Here is a 22,087-nt window from a genome sequence, read left to right on the forward strand (position 1 = left end):
TGAGGCAATGATGGGGACGTCGACGGCATGGGTGGGGGAGAGTGTCACAAGATGCTTCAAATGACCCTCCCCATAAGCTTATATAGGAGGAGGTAGGAAGCTTCTAGAGATCCCTGGAGACATCTACACTTAGCTACAAAGTGGAAGAATATAGAAGCTTCTAGAGAGGGTTAGAGATGTCCACACATCTCTACACTTGGCTAGGAGAGCATTGGAATAGTGCGGGGTGTTCTAGAGTCTTCCAAAGGCATCTTGTACATAGCCTTGTACATAAACTAATGTAGGAGCTTCTAGATTATTCTTGATTTGTAAGGAACCCTCCAAAGTTCTAGAGACTTCGTAAGGTGCCTATAAATAGGTAAAGGCCTTATTTGGCCAACCCAAAAACCACCCAAGAACCTAACCAACCAAGCAAGTGAGATTCCAAGCACTTGTAAAGCTTCCTTTGAGTGATAAAAGCTTCCTATTTTTTAAGTGTTGCCTACGGTTCTCTTAGCTTCCAAATCGTGTGCATCTTAGCTTAGCGAACTAAGCATCAAGGGGAAGGCTGATGCAACTTTCAAGCAGGGTGAGTTGTCCAAGTGCCACACGTGAACTTAGGAAAGGCCTAAGTCTGTGACAATATGCTGTTGCAACGTATCTCTGGGCAGTTCCATGCATGTGCTAGGCTCATGCATCTCGCCATGCCTTGTTGAGGTTATGCTTGCCTACGAACGAGGCACTCATACTTAGTTCCCACATTCCCTATGTCATTGCGCCCGCAGGTTGCGCCACATGAAGGCACCGTGAGTTGGAAATCTTGGGAGATCCTAGGAGTTGTTATCCTAGGTGTTAGCTGTAAATATTTGTACAACTGTAGAGATATTTTCTAGCTGTAAATATATGTATAGCTGTTGAGATTTTTTCCTATTTATTCTTTCCTTATCTATTTTTTGTAATTTGCCTATATAAGGTATTCTTGTACATATATTAGAAACATATCATCAGAATATTTTTTTTACTAGCCCAAATGGGATTCTTTATGGTATCAAAGCAATAAAGTTCTATGGGAAAAACGTTTGCCATTGTTTCCAATCTACCAGAATATTTTTTCTGGAATTTTTCTGGAAATTGTTTCTAATCAGAGCAGAAAAGTTCTCTGGCATTTTTTTTCTGCACTACTTCTTTGGCCTAAATAGCCAACTGTGTTTCTCCAGAAATCGTACTAGTAGTCCCGAAAATACTGTTTCTGATTCCTTGAAAAATAACCCATGGCCGATGCTACCTCTGAAACAACTTCCACTATTTCCACCATACCAACAGTCCCAAAAGTTACCAGTTATGAATCCCATTCCTACTCTGTTCAGATTACGACTATTCGATTAAATGGGAACAACTTTCTACGGTGGTCTCAGGCGGTTTGCATGTACACAAGAGGGAGAGGTAAGATCAGTTGTCTGACTAGAGATACAAAGGAGCCGATGAAGACTGATGCAGCGTATGCGACTTGGGATACGGAGAATTCCATGATAATGGATTGGCTCCTTAATGTTATGGAGGAAGACACTAGTGCCAATTATATGCGTTATTCAACTGCTAAAGAACTATGGGACAATATAAATCAGATGTACTCTTACTTTGGAGATGAAGCTGAGAGAAATTCGGCAAGGAAATAATACTGTCACTAAGTATTTTAATACCCTGAAAGGGTTATGGCAGGATGATGCGAACCTCAATCGACATGCTTTGAGACCCAACAAATAGTATTGGAATAATTGCCCAAGAAAGCTAAAATACAGATTTTTGATAGAACCCTGACCCAACGTTTATAAGTGAAACGCGAACCAAAAGTATAAGTAACAGACCTTGACCCAATGATTACAATGGAATCACGAACCGAAGGTATAAAGTTAGAACGCCACAAGGAAGAATCCTTGATAAGTTCACAGTTTTTGAAGAACCAAAAGAAGAGCAAAGCCTCACATTTTCTGATTTTTTATTCAAATAAAAATTATTCCTATTACAATGAGTGCGTGCTATTTATATGTCATGAAAAAAACTTACTAAATATTAAAACCCTAAACTAAAAAAGGTACTAAATATTAAAACCCTAAATAAAGGTTGATTTGGTCTGAAATTAGTAGATCCAAAATAGGAAAATAACTAAAAAAACGTTCTAAATAATAAAAGCCTAAAATTAAGGTAGATTTGACCTGAATTTAGAAACTCTAGAATAAGAAATAACTGATATGAAGCTGGAAAGTCAATCAGTCATTAATCCATGCCATAAATCACGCCCAATCAAGCCAGATTAGCCCTCAATAGCTTGGATTAAATTTATTACACCTTCATCTTCCTTTGGGCAAACTTGGAATGTCCTGCGTTAGAATCAGCCCAAATCTCTTGAATTAGCCCATTAAGTGCTTCTTTGATCTTCTTAGATCTTGCTTTAGTAATAGGCCCAACTGGAACATGCAATAGATCCTTGAATGCTTGTTGATTCTCAATACAGGACCTTGACTTGTTGAATGAATACGAAAGAAAGTGTCCAGAAGATGGAAATCAATATAGGAAGATGGTGAGTGTACCAGAAATTTCAAATTCTGACTGACCTTAATATAGAATTTGATGAGGTTAGAGGAAGAGTCATTGGAAGACAACCTCAACCCTCTATGGGAGAAGTGTTCTTTGAAGTCGGGAAGGAAGAAAGTCGAAGAAGTGTGATGTTGGGGAAGAAAATGGTGACTGCTCCAGTTGAAAACTCAACTTTAGCCATGCCTATTGCTGTTGTCGCCACTAGTCGGAACCCCACCACCTAGAGGAAGACAGAAGAAAAGACTCAGGTTTGGTGTGATTTTTGCAACAAGCCTCGGCATACTCGTGAGATGTGCTGCAAGATCCATGGAAAGCCAATAGATTGGAAACCAATGGAGAGAAAAAAAATTGGAGACCAGTTCAACTAGAATATTGTTGCTGCCAATACTGCTGAGATGCCTTCTCTTAGCAGGGAAAAGATGGAGCAACTTCTTCAACTGTTGAAGTCTAATCCACCAGCTACTACTGTTGGTTCATTGGCACAACTAGGTAGTGTTTTTTCCATTACATCTTGTTCATCTGCACCACGGATAATTGATTTAGGTGCATTTGATCATATTACCAGTATCTCTAATTGGTTTCAAACTTAAGTCCCTTGTCCTGACAATAAAAAGGTTTGAATTGCATATGATGGCCTCTCATCCATTGCAAGGAAAGACTCAATTTCTATTTCTGAAAACATTGTACTTCAATCAGTTTTATATGTTCCTAAACTTACTTGCAATTTGTTGTCAGTGAGTAAATTATCTAAAGATTCTAATTGTTGTGTCACCTTTTTTAATTCTCATTGTGAATTTCAGGATCGGAACACGGGGAAGATGATTGGCAATGCTAGGATGCAAGATGGTCTCTATTATTTTGATGAAAAGGTCTTCAAAAATAAACAAGTTCAGAGCTTTGGTGGTAGTGTCAGTTATACTTCTGCTCATGATAGAATAATGTTTTGGCATCTTGGACTAGGACATCCCAATTTTTCTTGTTGTTTTGATCAGGAAACTATTTGTGGGGTGAAGCGATTTTAACTTCTTGTTATTTGATCAATAGAATGCCTAGTTGTATTTTGAAATATGATACACCCCTGCAGCGTTTGTGAAATTATTCCCTACAAATTCGTTGACCATAGAATTATCCTTGAAAGTGTTTGGTTGCATTGCTTATGTTCACATACCTAGTCATCTAAGGAATAAGTTAGACCCTAGGGCTGAAAAATGTGTTTTTGTTGGTTGTCTTGAATAAAAAGAGTTCCAAATGTTTCAATCCAATTACAAGGAAATTTCATATAACTATGGATGTTCATTTTGTTGAAAATAACCATTTTTTTTCACAAAACTTCTCTTCAGGGTGAGAGAGAAAATGAATATCAGTTTTAGCATATTTCTTCTCCAACACCAAATATTTCCCTCAATGATACTCCTTTTATTGTTGGGACTGAATTGTTTGATAGAGAAAAAATAGGATAGCCTAGTCCACCTATGTTAAAGGATAGTGAGTTGCAAGCAAGGGGAGAAACACTCCAAAATAATAATAATCCTATTGAATTGTGTGTTTATACAAGAAGAAAATTTCATCAAAATACCAGAGACAACCCAGCTATCCTAGAAGATCAATCATCAACCTCATCGATTCCTCAAGGTCCAAGTATATCAGATTCCTCTTCTAATCCTATTCAATTCACTGATCTCAATGTTCCTATTGCTCTTTAAAAAGGAACTAGATCTTGTACCAAACCCTATTGCTAATTTTTTATCTTACCATAAACTGTCTGAAAACCATAGGGCCTTTACTTCTAAAATCACTAATTTGTTTGTGCCAAGGAACATTCAGGAAACTCGTAGTCATTCAAATTGGAGGACAACAGTTTTAGAAGAAATGAATGCCCTTAAAAGAAATAGAACATGGGAGATTGTAAAATTGCCTGAGGAAAAGAAGGTCGTGGGTTGTAAGTGGATGTTTACAATCAAATGTAAAGTTGATGGTAGCGTGGAAAGATACAAGGAACCCATAGTTGTGTCCTCTATGTATCCACTTACACCCATATTGTATACATTGAAAACTAATTAGGCTAAGTATTCATCAAAATAATAGAGAAAGAAACTATCAATGCACACGATACCAATGAATGAATAGAAATCATACATTACATTACAAATGTTGCAACATGTCTTACCATACAGTGCTTAAAACCTAACAAACCTTTCACTTGTTAGAGTGCCCATCCTTAATACATATTAAGGATGTTAGTGATTCCTTCCCAAGTACTTGAATATGTCCTTGATTATATTCTATGTTAAGTCCAACGAGGAATCCAAATATTCACTCTCCTTCAATTAACATAAAAAACATAGCAGGATTCTCACTATTCTTCATTTTAAGATTTTGATTATAGTCCAATTCAAACCAAAATCCTTTCATAACATTATAGCACTCAATTATGGATGAAGTAATTTGCTTTCTAGAGTGAATCTTAGCCCTTATCTTGTAAATCTAATTAGCATATTGGACTTTAGAATAGGTTTGTTTCACTGTCTCCCAGATTTCCTTTGTCATGGTTAGGAACATACATGCTCCACCAATTTTGGGTTGCATCATATTCCATAGCCAAGATATGATCATTGAGTCCTCTATCCTATGTGGCAAACATAAGATCATCTTCACTTGGCATAAGTCCAGTCAAGGGACCGAACTTGCTTTTTCCCTTCAAAAAATTGCACACACGTTGAGTCTATACCAGATAGTTTCAACCATAAAAGTCTAAATGAAGACTACAGGTGATTGGTTTTAGAATGCAGTGTTTCAAGTTGAATTTTCTAAGATTTCTGACATAGTGGACAATGAAATAGGGAGTAATAGTAAAGACTGCTGAGAAGAAAAAAAAAATGATGACGACAATGAAATCCACTTGAAGTGGAGAATAGTACAATGAAGACCAGCAGAAATCAGCAATAATAAAGAACCACTAGGAGAAAGTTATAAGAGAACTTAGAGACCTTAAACAAACTTTGATGCCATGTGGAAAAGAATGATTCCATTCATTGCATTTCTAACAAAATGGTACACTATTTATAGTGTACAATCCTACAAAATTTAAAAACCATATTATAGAAAACAAGCTGACTTAATCCCCAGAAATCCTCTTCCTCACAAATCAGAAAAAATAAAACATGAAATGTACGACTATACAATCTCAGAAATTAGGGAATTATACAACTATATAATTTCATAAATCGGGAAATTAATTCCCTGATACTTCCAATCAAATCTCAAAATTTGGGAGTTAATTCCTTGGTATTTTAAATCATATTCGTGCCATGACTCCCATAAATTTGCTCGATGCATTTGAAAATCTAGAGATCGTAATTAACCACTCATATAGATCCTTTTTATGAGTTAGTAACAACAAACTCCAAAAAGACTTGATCTTTCTTGAACAAAGTCTTCAATAGACAATTCATCAACTTGTCTGTTAGGGCTTACATGTTCCATCAGATGATTATGGCAAGTGGATAAATTAAGGAAAGATGAATCTAAAGTTAGGTAATAGCATGTTGTAGGTTTCACATAGCTAGTAATTCATTCTTCAGTACTTTGGGGCATTAAGTCACTAGAATCAACTAGAAGTTGTTAAACTTCTTTTAGCTATCCCAGAGATTGCTTTAGGATAGGTTCTATCAGATCTTGCATTCCAAATTCAACACTAACAACCTCTTCCTCCTTGCTAGCAACTCCAAAATGCTTGTTAATACAAGAAATTGATGACTCTTTTGGTTCCAAAGATGTTGATTTCCCTCCAATTACTTAGATGGTGGAATTCCTTCATTGGGCAAACAATGTTTTTGCACTTGTTGTGCACAAGTAAGTAGGTGTTCTCATAGTCATCAAGTTGGATTCTTCGATCCAAAAACCATAGTCTTCTAAGCAAAATATGACAAATTTTCACTGGCAAAACACTGCACCAAACCAATTGAAAAACTATTTACTAACATTAAATGAATGTTACTAGACAAGGAGAATTGCCTGACATATAAGTGTCATCTATTCATGCTATTTGATAGGGATGTGAATGTTTCTTCATCTTTAGATTAAGCTTCTCAACAAGTTCCTCTGGAGTTGTGGTGGAACTTCTACCTTAGTTAATAATTATAATATATAATCTCCTTAGCAAGCAAAAGACACAAGTCTATCACCAATCCTCTTTGTTTGCCTTTGGTATAGTCACCAATACCATATTGAAAATGATATCCTTCAATCATGGCTGCATAAATTGTTCAACTCTAAAAATTATAGCCTTTAATTATGGTTGCATAAATTATTCCACTCCAAAAGTAGTATGCATCTTCAGGCCAAATGCTTTGCTTTGATATCAAAACTAATGTATGAAGCTCCAAAACGATTGTCTCAATCAAATAAGTGGGCTGAAACTTCAATCTTTTAGAATTTAAGGAGAGGAAAGATGAACTAAAACCATAGCAGCAAGGAAAAGAAACTAAAATATAGTAAAAGAAAAAGAGAAAAGAGAAGAGATAAGAAATCTTGGAACCTCATCTAGAAGTCAACCAATGGGGATTCACAATTATAAATTCCAAGATTTGCAAAATAAATAAATAAATAATTATATTATTCATCGTCCATTTATCAGTCTCTTGATTACATCAAATAGCTTTAGTTACAGGCTTTAGAAAACTCCAAAGAGTTAACAAAAGTATAGAAAAAAAAACCTAACCTATATGGTAATTTATTAGAAATCCCAATTCTTTCCTAAAACCATTAAACCTTTCTCAAATGAACATAGAAACTTAAAAAAAGAAAAAAAAAAAAGATATGAACTTATAGAAACAAAGTCTTTTTACAAAATATAAGTTTTTTAAAAATAAAAATTAAAAAAGTAGAAAATAGTTGATTATAATAGAAACTTTTAGAAAATAGGAACGTTTAGAAATAGAGGCATTTATAAAATAGTAGCTTCGGAAAATGGAAAATTTAAAGACTATAAAGAACTTATTACTGCAAGGAAGTTTTAAGAAGAGTATATAAATTTTAAACAAGACTGAAACCACTAAATACTTACTAATTATGACTCTAAAGAACCTAAATCAGCAAAATTCTTCTTTCCAGAATGAGGACTCATTCCCATTGATATTTCTCACTAAATGTACCATAAGTATATTGAGCAAGGGAAGAGCTCATGGATTAAGAAGGAAGGTGCTCCCATGGTAGCATTTCTCTTTCCAGAATTTGTTGGATAAATTTATACAATGAATAATTAATTAAAATAATGGCATTCGTGACATTCATACAAATATGGGACAAAATACAAATAGAGGAATGAGAAGATCGAAATAGTGCACCTTTGCATCTAGATAACTGCTGTGATCTGAACTGCTACCATCTTTCTGCAGAGCAAGAGGGGAAGAAGGTCGGACTCAACTTGTCAAACAGGTTTTTAATCATGTTGAACATGCTTTTTCCACTCACTTAAAGAAAATTAAAAAATAATGCATAGTTGCAACAGAACATGCAAATAGGCTTTCCTAGCTATTCCCTTCTAATCTTTCCATTTGCATGTAAAGTGTAAGGTCTACCAACATAATTCTTGGTTGTGATGTATCATGAACCAATTGAGCTATGGAGCTCACATATTTTTTAGTTTGAAAATTGAGCCAGTAATTCATTGAAAACTTTTTCTAATTTAACAACATAGAGTTATATATAATATTTTCTGTTCAGTTTCCTTTTAGTTTCTCTGCATCCAGTAGTTTGGAACTTTGGGATGTGATGGTTCTTATATCCCTAACAATTTAGTTACAATTTTTCTCTTGAACCATGATTACAGTCTCAGAACCAAGTCATAACTCTCAGGTTATGAATAAATGAAATAAAATGACTTAACTCCTGAGCAGTCAATACTCAATGGACAGATGTAAACTAATATAAAATATTTTACAACTGATATCAGTTAATATGAAATATCAAATAAAACATAACATGAGTATAGAAAGATTTTTCTCTGTTGATTACCCTCCAATAACATGTATGTGCACTTTGAAGATTACTTTGAAATGGAACTTATAAATGATTTACTTAGGATTTAATTTGTGATTGACCTATAATTGAACTACCACTTAATCTCTAGGTAATCATAATTTATCTCAATTAATTATTCAATGATTGAGCAACAAGAAAATTAATCTCACAAATTCAATTATAGCAAGAAGCTGATCTACATGAAAAAACTCATCGTGAGGTCAAAAATCAAGAGCTATCACAGCTAAAAAAAATCCATTATTGATTGATCAAATTAGAAAACATAGTCTTACCAAAACCAAGTCCACCAGATCAATACCCACTCATCTCATGTTATTGCTCTACAATCAATCTACAAATACTCAAAGTTACATCAACAAAGTCAGAATCTGAGAAACAACCTTACAACAATGGTCTTCAGAGTCACACAGAATGCTATCACTTTCACATGCTCGAAGTCACATCAAGTAACTCAGAGTCACATTGAGACTTGATCACCTGTCTGACACCAATTTGATCTATGGAGTCACATTGGATCCAATCACCAAGTCTCATGTAGATGCATCACCAAAATGGATTCAAATTGAACCCAAATCTATAGATGAAATCTTCTCAAGCACACAAAGACACTTGAATTGCTCAAACCTAAACTAGTCTCTCTCAAAAGATCTATACAAATTGTGTAGCATGCGTTCTCCCAAGACTCTTCACAATGTGATCTCAAGGTCTTATTTATCGGCAACTACTCTAAGAAGTAAAATAGCCACATGGCAAGTTTCCATTGACCCATTTAGATTTTAAATGGAGGCACATTTGAATTCTCCGGGGCAAGATGAAAATTTCTTGAGAAATGAAATCTTGACCCAAACTGTGCCCCAGCCCAGTTCAAACTGTAAGGCAGTTAGGTGATAATGCATTCTGGAGTTAAGCATTGGACATCTAAGAATCTAAACAGCAGAGGTGTAAAAATATAGACTAGCTCAAGGTCTAGACAACAATCTTGTGATCTCAAATCACTACAGGATAGGATATTTAATAATGAACAGCGGAATAAAACATGGCAGAAACCATGTCATGGGATGGTTCAAACTACAGGGCAGTTCATGCAACTTTGGAGCTTTGCACTTCAGTGTCAAAACCATGAGGCACTAGAGCATCTAACCATGAGACAGTTTAACCCTCTCCCAAAGTGTGACTTTTCACGCAATCTACCACAATATTCCATGGTACCACTACCTAAGCATCTGGGGTTTCCCTTGTTGATAAAAAATGCTATTACAAGGTCAGAAGAGACTTCTACATGGATCTAATTAGAGCACAATCCAATCTTATGTTAGTTTAAAACATAATCACTTTGAATATACATTACCTTGGTCATCAGATGGTCTTTGTCTTCAACCAAGAAACTTCCAATCATGAATCCACCCATGAAAATGTGTGCAAGATTAATTTTATGGACTCAAGCTGATAATTAACCCTATTTTAAAACTTACAATGGAAATTGTATTGAATTTCCAATTCAAAAAAAATAAAAATTACACACTTAATATTCAATAAATCAGCCGCATTATTCATATGTTCTCCACAACAATTTCAATTCTTAGGACAAAAAAGGTCCAACTCCAATTCAAAGAGCATGAGCTTTAATTCAAGTAAAATGAAGCAAATTAAAGTAAGTAGAAGCATGAGTGTCCATAATAACTGCATTAATAAATGGAAAACTATACCTTGGTTGAAACTAATGGAGCTCTTTCACCAGGTATTCTCACATCTGGTAGGTAACTGAAGTCTGAAGCAATCAAAGACATCTTTGGCAGGGCTCCATGTAAAACCTCTAAAAGTTTCTGTGTTTGAAGATAGTATTATTGCTTCAAGTAAATTCATGAAAAAGGACACAAAATTTATTTCAAACATTCCATTACCAAGCAACCAGTTGGTAGCCAGCATCTTCGAGGCTTTGGAAAAACTTTAGACCAAATGTGTCTTGCAGCTAAAATTGCTCTTCCTTGAGTGTTATGATCCTTCTCCAGGTCTATGATCTCAACACACCGTTTAATCAATGGATCTTGTAATGGTTTATACAACTCAGACAGTGCTACCCTATTAATGGACAGAAAACTGCATCAGGGAGGATCAATTTAAATTCACTTGTCCCATAGATGATGCTAATATGCTCAATGGCATGCTGGAACACTTTTAAGATTCATAAAATAAGCAAACAAGATTTTGAAACACCCCATTCAGAATAATAATAATTGGCAATAGTTTATGCATAAGACATGAGTAGACTTGGAAAAAGGAGCAATTTTTTGCCATAATAGGTGAGATGATGACCATTTGGTTGTAGTTGTAGTGGAAACTATTATTTTACTTGCAAGCTCTTTATCAGCCACCATCTTTTCAACCAACAGGCTAAAGTGACATTATGTGTGTGATGACCTTAGTTTTCTTTTATGAATGATATTTTTGAAGTTTCCTCTTTTAATCACCTTCTTGTCTATCCTTTACCATGCAACCAAGTATGAGATGTCAAAAGCAGGCAACCAAACATGACATGTCAAAAGCAAGCAACCAAGTATAAGATGTTGAAAACATGCAACCAAGCATGAGGTGTTCGAGGCATGTAGCCAACCATGAATATAGAAGAACATGTAACCAAGAATGAGGTGTTGCAATGTATGCAAACAAGCATGAGAAACCGAAGACTGCATAAGAAACTGAAAACAAACAACCACTCATCCATTTCCTCCATCTAGGACTGAACCCCTTCTTCTCCAACACATGATCTAAAAAATCCCAACTCACGTGATCGTAAGCCTTTTCAAAGTCAATTTTGAAGTCGACACCTTCCTCCCCTGGTCGTCTTCTCTCATCCACTATCTCATTGGCTATGAGAACCACATCCAAAATTTGTCTCCCTTGAACAAAAGCGCCTTGAGTAGAGTGGATGGTTTCATGTAGAACCCCTCTTAGACGCCCTGAAAGCACTTTGGCCATTATCTTGTAGAGGCTAGTGATCAAGCTAATGGGTCTAAAATCTGAGATTTTCTTTGTCAAACTCTTTTTGGGTAGCAGAACCATGAAGGAGGCATAAGTGCTTTGATTGATAATTCCGCTCCTGTGAAACTCTGCAAACACTCTCACTAAATCCTCCTTGATCACATCCCAACAATCTTGAAATACTGCAATGGTAAAGCCATCAGATGGTTCGGTGATCATGAAGGGATGGGTTCGGTCTAGGGAAGTTCTATCTAAGGAGGTTAGGCTTTAAGTTGGACCATTATAACCCCTCCAATCTTTCCTGGGAACTTACCTAGTACGTACTATTCGCTGAAAGTCACCAGTACCATCAATGGTGTTATTATTGTGCTCTTCATAATTTCTATTGGTGTGATTGTTACATATCCTAGACCATTATTGTGCCATAGAGAAGAAAGGGCATACCAGCCAATTTACCATGTAATATGTTAAAATTTTGCTATAGGAAATCTCCCTAATCTTAGGGAGATGTAATATGTTAAAATTTTTCTATAGGAAATCTCCCTATTCTTAGGGAGATCTCATTCTCTATGATTTTGTATATTTTCTTGTATGTATTCTATCCTAAATGGTAGTGTGATCTTGTAAATATATAGGTTGTCATTGACCCTAGAATTATGCCTAGACAGATTATATAGTTTCCTAGAATATATACTCCCAACTTTGTATATATCCCAATGTAATCTCAATTATTAATCATCAATGAAAACCAATTTCTCTACATGGTATCAAAGCAAGTTGAGGTCTGAAACCCTTCTCTGATTTCGCTTTTCCTCTAGCCATATTCTCTCAAACTTTTTATAATCTCGTCCATATCCTTCTTTGGAAAAATGTCACACACATCACATCAGCTGTCAAACAACTATTACCAATTTAGGGCTCTTTTCTTCAGAGAATCCCACTCTACAGATTACAACTTCAAAGCTGAATGGATCAAACTTCATGGAACGGTCTGAATCAGCCAAAATCTTCCTCAAAAGCAAGGGGAAAATGAAGTCTGTGTTGGGCACTTCCTCTCCTGCAGTGGATGATCCTAAATTCGAAGGTTGGGATGCTGAGAACTCAATGGTTATGTCCTGCTTGTTACACTCCATGCAACCAGAAATTAGCAAGACTCATCTCTTGTGAACAACTGCAAAGGATGTTTGGGAAGCAACCTATTCGACCTACTCAAAGAAAGGTGTGGCAGACCAACTATATGACTTGAAGGTGAGGATCGTCTCCACCAAACAAGGTGCCAAATCTGTCACTGAATATTATAATATTTTAAAGGGACTTTGGCTAGAATAAGATCTCTATCCAAATGTGGAAATGGAATGTGTGAATGACACAAAGACACTAAAGGATATGATTGAGTGAGAAAGAATGTTTGATTTTCTGGTTGGACTTAACATGGAATTTGATGAGGCTTGTGGTAGAATTTTGGGCAAGGATCTTCTTCCATGCATAAGAGAGGCTTTTGCTTATGTTCGAGGAGAAGGTCGAAAGGAAGTCATTCTCAGGAAACCAGAAAATTTGATTTCAGCCTCCAAGAATCTGCACTGGTAATTTCCAAGAACACCCCTAGTTGGAGGAAACATGGAGAAAAGGACAAGTTTTGGTGTGACTACTGCAACAAGCCTCGACATACAAGGAAAATGTGTTAAAAACTACATGGACGACCACAACCTAGAACCAAATCTGCCCAACAAGGAATTGGAAACAAAATTGGAGGCAAAACAGGGCAGGCACATGAAATGGTCGTTGCTGAGGAATCCCAAGAGGCTTTACTCAACAAAGATGACATTGATAGGCTGAAAAAGCTCCTGATGCAGTTTGAGAATCAAAATCCAGCAGCAGGATCTTGCCTTAAATACCTTTGAAAAGAATTGTTCTCGTGTCTGGATCATTGATTCAGGTGCCTCCAATCATACGAGTAGTTTCTCTAATTTGTTTTCTACATATACCACTTGTTCTGTGCAACAAAAAATTAAGGTTGCAGATGGTTCTTTTTCTCTCATTGCTGGTAAAGGAACAATTCAAATATCTCCATACTTAGTTTTAAAATTTGTTCTACATGTTCCCAATTTCACCTATAATCTGTTATCGATAGGTAAACTCACCCAAGATTTGCAGTGTCTTATAGTTTTTACCTCTTCTGGTTGCATTTTTTCGGATCATGTGACAGGGAAGATGATTGTGCATGCTAAACTAAAGGATGGGTTGTACTACCTGGATGCAAATTTGGAGCTTAATAATTCGGACCCTCAAGGCTTGGTTTCTACTACTACTTCAAAAATAAATCAGATATGGCTTTGGCATTAACATTTAGATCATTCCTCTTTTTCAATTCTAAAAAGATTTTTTCCCTACTTGTTTACAAATTTTGATGTCGAGGATTTGCATTGTGAAAGTTGTGAACTAGCTAAACATCTTTGCGTACCTCTTCAAATAAATACTCCAAATAATTTTCCTTAATTTAGTTTAATATATTTTGATGTTTGGGGCCCATCTCGTGTCACCAATATTTCTGGCTCACAATGGTTTGTTACATTTATAGATGATTGAACTCATTTTACTTGGTTATATCTTATGAAATCCAAATCTAAAGTATCATCTATTTTTTCATCTCTTGATAATCTTATCCAGAACCAATTTGGAGTTAAAATCCATACTGTCAGGACAGATAATGGGAGGGAGTATTTCAACTAAACATTGATTAATTATCTTCAAAATGAGGGTATAGTTTACCACTCATCATGTGTTGACACACTCCAACAAAATGGGGTTGCTGAAGGGAAAAATAGGCACCGATTAAAAGTGGTATGTACTCTACTTTTTGAAATGAATATTCCAAAAACATATTGGGGAGAAGCCATTTTGACAGCCACCTATTTAATAAATAGGATTCCTACTAGGGTCCTTGATTTCAAATCCCCCATAGAAAAACTCCACTCTTTGTTTCCTAATTTTCAGGGATTTGGTAAAAGGAACTAGATCCTCCAGAATGCACCCTATTTCTTAGTTTGTGTCCCTACAAAATCTCTCACCTCAATACAAGGCCTTTATAACACAATTATTTGGCCATAGAATTCATACAACTGTTGAGGAAGCTCTGAACTTGGAACCATGGAAAGAAGCTATGAAGGAAGAAACGAGAACATTAGAGAAAAACAAGACTTAGGAGATAGTGGATTTACCAAAAGGATGCAAGACCATAGGATGCAAATGGATTTATACCATTGACTATAAAGTTGATGGCTCAGTGGAAAGGTACAAGGCAAGGCTCATGGCAAAAGGGTACACACAAACTTGTAGTATTGATTATCAAGACACTTTTGACCATGTAGCTAAGATGAATACCATTTGGATTTTATTGTCTCTAGCAGCAAATCTAAACTAACCGTTGCAACAATTTGATGTGAAGAACGCATTCCTCCATGGAGACTTGGGAGAGGAGGTATATATGAATGTTCCACTAAGTTTTTCTCATACAAAATAGGGCAAAAAAGTGTGCAGTTGATGAAATCTCTATACGGACTGAAATAATCCCCAAGGACTTGGTTTGGAAAGTTTACAAAGTCCATGGTAAAAAGAGGCAACAAACAAAGCCAAGGTGACCACATGTTATTTATCAAACACCCTACTCATGGAAAGGTATTTGCCTTAGTTGTGTATGTAGATGATATTGTGGTTACTGGAAATTATTTAATTGAGATTGGAAAATTCAAGTCTTATTTGGCAGCTAAATTTGAAATTAAAGATCTAGGAAGTCTTAGATACTTCCTAGGAATTGAGGTAGCAAGATCAAAACAGGGTATTTTTATATCCCAACAAAAATATGTGCTAGATTTACTCAAAGAAACAAGATTATTAGGGTACAAGCCAATAATCCAAAGGAGAAACACCAACTGAAGCCAACCATAAGCTTGGGGACAAAGGAGAAACCTCATGTTGACAAAGGAAGTTATCAAATGATGGTTGGGAAGCTCATATATCTCTCACACACTAGACTTAATATTGCATATGTTGTTAGTGTTGTGAATCAATTCTTGCTTTCTCCACTCACTTGGAAGTTGTGTATAGAATTCTCAAGTATCTAAAGTCTTCTCCAAGCAAGGGAATTTTGTACCAGAATAATGGAAATCTCCAGTTAGAGGTTTACACTGATGCAAACTGGCCATGATCCTTAACTGATAAGAGATCTACTACAGGGTATTGCACTCTACTTAGAGATAATCTTGTCACATGGAGGAGTAAGAAGCAAATGGTGGTGGCTAGGTCTAGTGCAAAGGCTGAATTCAGGGCCATGGCCCAAAGGATCTATGAGTTACTTTGGATTAAGTTAGTTCATACAAATCTTAAAGCCAAGACCCAAGTACCTATGATGGTTTATTGTGACAACAAAGTCGACATAAACATGGCACATAATCTAGTGCATCATGATAGAACTAAACATGTAGAAATCGATCGGCACTTTATCAAAACAAAAAATGGACAGTAGGCAAATTTGTAATCCTTATGTTGCATCAACTAAGCAGTTGGCCAACTTTCTCACTAAGGGTCTATCAAGCACAATATTTCATCAATTCTTGGACAAGCTTGACATGCAAAATATATTTGCATCCGCTTGAGGGGGAGTGTTGAAATTCTGCCATAGGAAATCTCCCTAATCTTAAGGAGATCCATTCTCTTATGATTTTGTATCTTTCCTTGCATGTATTCTCTCTTAAATGGTAGTGATCTAATAAATATATGGGTCGTCATTGACCCTAGAATTATGCCTAGACAGATTATATTATTTCCTAGAATATGTACGCCCAACTTTGTATATATCCCAATGTAATCTCAACTATTAATCATCAATGAAAATTAGTTTTCTCCACATAATCTTTTTGTTCTAAGAGATGAGAGGCACTAGAGCAGCTTGAATGTGTTGAGAGATGTAGGGGCATTGTGTCTATAACACACTATGTTATGTGAGATGTGTTGTTTACGAGCACATATATTATTTATGTCATTGGAGGAAGGAGCATAGTAGCAATTTTTGCATGATATGGAGATGTGTTGAGAGTTGTAGTAGCACCGTAGTCGAAGATTATGCATGTGGTTGATTTATCATGCATCGGGTTGTACGATGTTTTATGACTATTTGGTTGTTACACTTTATATTATTTATAATGAGGACATTTTGCATGTAATATGCCATTTAGCGGGGGCAGCTATTGGTTTGCGATGGAATCGAAGTCCTTTGAAGTCTCAGTGGAGGAAGTACGTGGGAAGTTAAGGGGAATCATTGTGGAGAGAAGCAGGGGTTTCTCATCTTGGATTCAGTTTGGGGATGGGAGCCTAAGGAAGCTGCTAGAAGGTATCGAAGAATGCTGCAGGGAGGAAAAGGAAGGAAGATTTGTAAAAGTCTGGAAAGATGAGGGGAGAAAGTTCAGGTTGGATAGGTGCATCAATGGAGCGGGGAGGTTCATCTTATGCTCAGTGCTCAATCTTGAGGCAAAGAGATTCTGTTTAGTGTTCCCTGAAGGAAAGGGGTTGCTTGGGGGTTAGACCACTTTGGCTAAGAAACCTAGATCCCTAAGGGTAGTTACTTTTTCTGAAGCAAAGAATGCACTTGTTCCTGCAGTTGGTAAGGTCGAAAGAAGCCTTGGCAGTTTGGGGAAGAGTGAGAAGAGGGCTTTTGTGGATGTGGCCAGAGTGCCGGTTGGAAGGATAGGTGATGCTTTATGGCTTCAACTTGGTGGTAGGGAGAAGAGGTGCAAGGAGGAACAGTTGGGTCATTAGCTGGTTGGTAGGTGCGGAGAAGACTCGATTTTAGAGTCGGAGCTGATCTCGTTATGAAGGTGGGGAGAGCACCTATGGAACCTCAAGAGAGGAGTGAGGTTCTCGAAGCTGGTAGGTGGTTTCTTTCTATTGGAGTTTGAAGATGGGGAGGAGGCAAAGAGAGTGTTGAAGAGGGGGTTGTGATGTTTTAAGGATAAGTTGTTGCTTTGGGATAAATGGAGTGCGGAGGCTGGTTGTCTGCGTTTAGGAAATCATGCCAAAGAAGTATGGGTGAGGGTGGTGGGTCTTCCCCTACATATTTGCAATGGGGAGGTGTTCAGAAAAATTAGAGATTGTTGTGGGGGCCTTCATTAGGGTAGATGAGGATACAAGGAGGTTCTCTCAGCTCCAATGGGCAAGGATTTTAGTAAAGTCAGAGAGGAAAGAGCTTTCAGGGACGTTGCAACTGGTGGTGGATGCTTCATGTTTTGCTATCCAACTATGGTGGGAGGTGCAGTCGTGGGTGTCTGCAGTGGTGCCAATGAACATAAGTTGAGGGAGTGAGGGGGCGAAGGTTAGGGTTGATGGTGTTGATGTTTCACACACGGGGAGTAGCATGGGGATGGAGTGGGAGCCTTTGCGTGCTAAAGGGGATGGATCGGACTGCATAGTCAAAAAAGCCAGGGTCGCAGACGACGGTGGTCTGCAAAAGGGGTTGTGGCCTCTGATGGCATCGTAGGCTTTAGGGCGAAATGAAAAGGAAAGGAGATTATAGGGGGAGAGTCTCTTTGCGATGGGGGGCTTACAGGTGGAAAGGGCCCTAGGTCTATTGGGGTGGGCGATTATGCTAAAGGGGTGCCAGATTTTTCAATTCAAGAGGGCTCTTTAAAGTCCTCAAAGATTGGGTCGGCCAAGTCCCTATTGGAGGAAGTAGGTTACAGGCCAAACTCAATCTGGGAGTTAGGCCAACCCAATTGTGTTGCGGAATGGACTATAGGCTCAAATCGGGTCAGTTTAGGGGGGATTTTAAAAGTGGGTAGGGCTTTTGGGAGACGCCTCTCCATTGAGTCTTAAGGAGCTGAAGAAATCTTGTTTGGTAGAGTGGGGCTCGTAGAGGCAGAAGAGAGTTGTCGGGAGCTCGATAGCGGTCCTTCAGATAATGTGTGCCTCTTGGAGGAAGCTTCCAGGTACTCTTCCCTTGCATCTACTTCTTGCTAGGTTTTGGGGGAACAAGTCTCTTTTTCTTCTTCTTCTCATCTCTAGGTTGGAAAGGGCATTGGTTGCGGTAGGGGAGGGTCATAGCGAGGCTGGCGATTTAGTGGCAAGGGAAAGAGAGTTGACAGTAGATCTGTTGCAGGTACTTTTGGTGGAAGAGGTGGGGAATGGCCAAGGAGTTGGAGTTTCTTGCCCGATGAAGAAGGTGAGTGATGGGTTAGTAGAGGAAGAGGGAGGGGTAATGGAGTGGTGGAAGTATAATTGTTTAGCGCAGTTCTGCCATTGTTTGAGAATGCCAACTGAGGGTTTTGAGGGGGAAATTTTGAAGCTTCTTAAGAGAATGAATGAGAGAAGTGAACATTTTGAGAAGTTGATTGGGAAAAGGTGGAAAGGGCAGAAACCCTCAAGATTTGACCAGGCGTTGAAGAAATTGGACTATTCGGTGAATTATTGTCAAACAGGAGAGGCTTGTGGGGGAACCAACTTGTGTTAGATAAAGCTTTGAGTCTTGTCATGGAATGTTAGAGGGGCAAATGATGGATATAAAAGAAAGATGATAAAGGCTTTTATTAAATCTTAGAAGGTGGATTTAGTTTGTCTGTAGAAAACCAAAATTCAGGAAATGACCATGGTGATTGTGCGAAGTCTTCAGGTAGGAAGATGTCTAGAATGGGGGGTTGTGAACTCAAGGGGAGCGGTAGGGGGGTTGTAGTGTTCTAAGACAATAGTGTTACAGCTGTTGGAGATGGAGGTGGGAATTTCCTCAGTTTCTTATCATTTCAAGAACTATGAGGATGGATTTTGTTGGAGCTTTATAGGGGTTTATGGACCCACGTTGAAGATGGATAGGGAAGTGTTTTAGAGCAAGCTGGGGGCAGTTAGAAGACCATGGAGTGACCCTTAGTGTGTGGCAGGCGATTTTAACATGATTAGATTCCCTTCGAAGTGTAGTAGAGGAGGTAAATTGTCCTTAGCCATGAGGAGATTTTCAGAGGTGATTGAGGACTTAGAATTGAGGGACCTGCCCCTTCAGGGAGGGTTTTTCACCTAGAACGATGGCTTAAATAACCAATCCAAATCGAGAATTGATCGTCTCCTCATTCTGAGTGGGAAGATCATTTTTTGGGGACTATTTCAAATTGTTCTTGCTAGGCCGTTGTTAGACCACTTCTCGGCCCTCTTTGATGGAGAAGGGGTGAGGAAAGGCCCAACTCCATTTAGATTTGAAAACATGTGGTTGAAAGAGGAAGGTTTTAAGAATGTTTTGAGGACATGGTAAGAGGGGCTTAATTTCAGTGGGTCTGCTAGTTTCATCCTAGCCGAAAAGATGAAAGCTTTGAAACCTCTTCTAAGAAGTTGGAATAAGGAAGTTTTTGGCGAGTATGGGGTGCAGAAGGAGCCAGCTTTGAATCGACTGGATTTTTGGGATAAGGAGGAGAGTGCATACCCTTTGTCTTTGGAAGAGGAGGAATCTAGGAAGGAAGCTAGAGAGAATTACAAAAAGTGGGTTCTTCTTGAAGAAACGTCTTGGAGACAAAAATCAAGGGAAATTTGGTTGAAGGAGGGGGATAGAAACAAGAGCTTCTTTCATAGAATGGCCAATGCTCATAGAAGGAGAAACCAAATGGCTAAAGTTAAAATTAATGGGGTATGCATCACTGAGGTCAGAGAATTAAGAGAGGAAGTGAGCAGAACTTTCCAACTTATGCTCTCTACCAATGATGACTGGAGGCCCAACTTAAGTGAGCTGTCTTTTTAAAGGGTGGAAGACTTTGAGGTGACAGGTCAGGAGAAGCCTTTTATAGAGGAGGTGTCTGAGGTGCTGTTGGGCTTTAGCAGGGATAAAGCTCCAGGCCCGGATGAGCTCTCCATGGCTTTTCAGTAGTTCTCGCGGGACTTCGTGAAGATTGAGGTGATGAGTTTTTTTAGGGATTTCTATGAATCTAGTTGTTTTGTGTGGAGCTTGAATTCAACCTTCGTATTGTTGATCCCGAACAAAGGGGAGGCGGACGACTTAAGGGATTTTAGGCCAATAAGCTTGGTGGGGGGGTGTTGTATAAGTGGTTGGCTAAGGTGTTGGCCAATAGGCTAAAAAGGGTGCTAGCCAAGGTGATTTCTAAGGCCCAAAATGCATTTGTGGAGGGTAGGCAAATTATGGATGCAGTGCTTATTGTCGATGAGGCCATAGACTCAATTTTGAAAAGTAATGAGGAGGCGATTCTGTGCAAATTGGACATTGAGAAAGCTTATGACCATGTTGAGTGGTCATTTTTGCTATCAATTATGGAGAAGATGGGGTTTGGGGAGAAGTGTTTATTGTGGATTAAATGGTGTTTATCCATAGCTAGTTTTTCTATTTTGGTTAATGGAAGCCCCTCCGATTTCTTTCAAAGCTTTAAGGGCCTAAGGCAGGGAGATCCACTTTCGTCTTACCTGTTTGTGATAGCAATGGAAGCCCTCAGTTGTCTTCTAAAGAGAGTAGTCTGTGGAGGCTTTTTATCCGCATACCAGGTATGGGGTAGAGGGGGTCAAGGGGTCAAGGTTTCCCACCTATTTTTTGTTGATGATACTCTGATTTTCTGTAAGGCACGGGAGGAGCAGATGATGTTTTTATGGTGGTTGCTGATGTGGTTTGAGGCAATCTCTAGATTGAGAGTTAATATGGATAAAAGTGAGCTAATCCCAGTGAGAAGGGTGGAGAATGTGGAAGATTTGGCTACAAAACTTGGTTATAAGGTGGGAAGTCTTCCGTCCACTTATTTGGGGATATCGTTGGGTGCTCCTTTTAAATCCGTGGCAGCTTGGGATGGAATTGAGGAAAGATTTTGTAAGAGATTGGCTATGTGAAAGCGTCAATATATCTCTAAAGGTGGGAGAATCACCTTGATACAAAGCACTTTGTCCAGTTTGTCAATTTATTTTATTTCTATTCTCCATTTGCCAAGAGTGGTTAGAATGAGATTAGAGTAGATTCATAGGGATTTTCTGTGGGGAGGTGGGGCTCTAGAGAGAAAACCTCATTTAGTAAGGTGGATGATAGTTTGTCTAGATAAAAAGAAAAAGGGGATTAGGGGTGAAGAGCCTTGCTACGCTCAATAAGGCTCTCCTAATCAAATGGAGTTGGCACTATGCGAATGAAAAAGAGGCATTTTGGAATCAAGTAATAAGGGGGAAATATGGAGCGGAACGTGGTGGGTGGTGTTCTCAAAGAAGTTAGGGAGGGGTATGGTGTAGGCCTGTGGAAAGCAATTAGGAAGCTCAGGCACCTTGTTAGCTCTAGAATTTCTTTTGTAGTGGGAAATGGACAGAGGGTGAGTTTTTGGAAGGACAAGTGATGTGGAACTACACCTTTGCGCGAATCTTTTCCCTCCTTATTTGCCTTAGCTACTTACAAAGAGGCTTGGGTGAAAGATGTTTGGGCTGTTTTAGAAAGTGAGGAAATTGGGGGAGTTGGAGCCCTTGTTTCTATATGCCTTTTAATGATTAG

The 22,087-nt window shown here is 38.1% G+C and overlaps 1 protein-coding gene across 3 annotated transcripts in view; it reads right to left on the reverse strand.

Moving 5' to 3' along the window:
* The window catches only part of LOC117914955 (protein arginine methyltransferase NDUFAF7 homolog, mitochondrial), an 80,812-nt gene that overhangs the window by 9,671 nt on the left and 49,054 nt on the right, over positions 1-22,087 (reverse strand). For all 3 annotated transcript variants that reach the window (XM_034830484.1, XM_034830483.1, XM_034830485.1), the window contains exons 10-12: positions 10,518-10,695; positions 10,323-10,439; positions 7,920-7,964 (exon numbers count right to left, since the gene is read on the reverse strand). In XM_034830484.1, the coding sequence (XP_034686375.1) occupies positions 7,920-7,964; positions 10,323-10,439; positions 10,518-10,695 (340 nt within the window). The remainder of the gene's footprint in view (positions 1-7,919; positions 7,965-10,322; positions 10,440-10,517; positions 10,696-22,087) is intronic.

This window comes from Vitis riparia, chromosome 5 (assembly GCF_004353265.1).
Source record: "Vitis riparia cultivar Riparia Gloire de Montpellier isolate 1030 chromosome 5, EGFV_Vit.rip_1.0, whole genome shotgun sequence".
Lineage (NCBI taxonomy): Eukaryota > Viridiplantae > Streptophyta > Magnoliopsida > Vitales > Vitaceae > Vitis > Vitis riparia.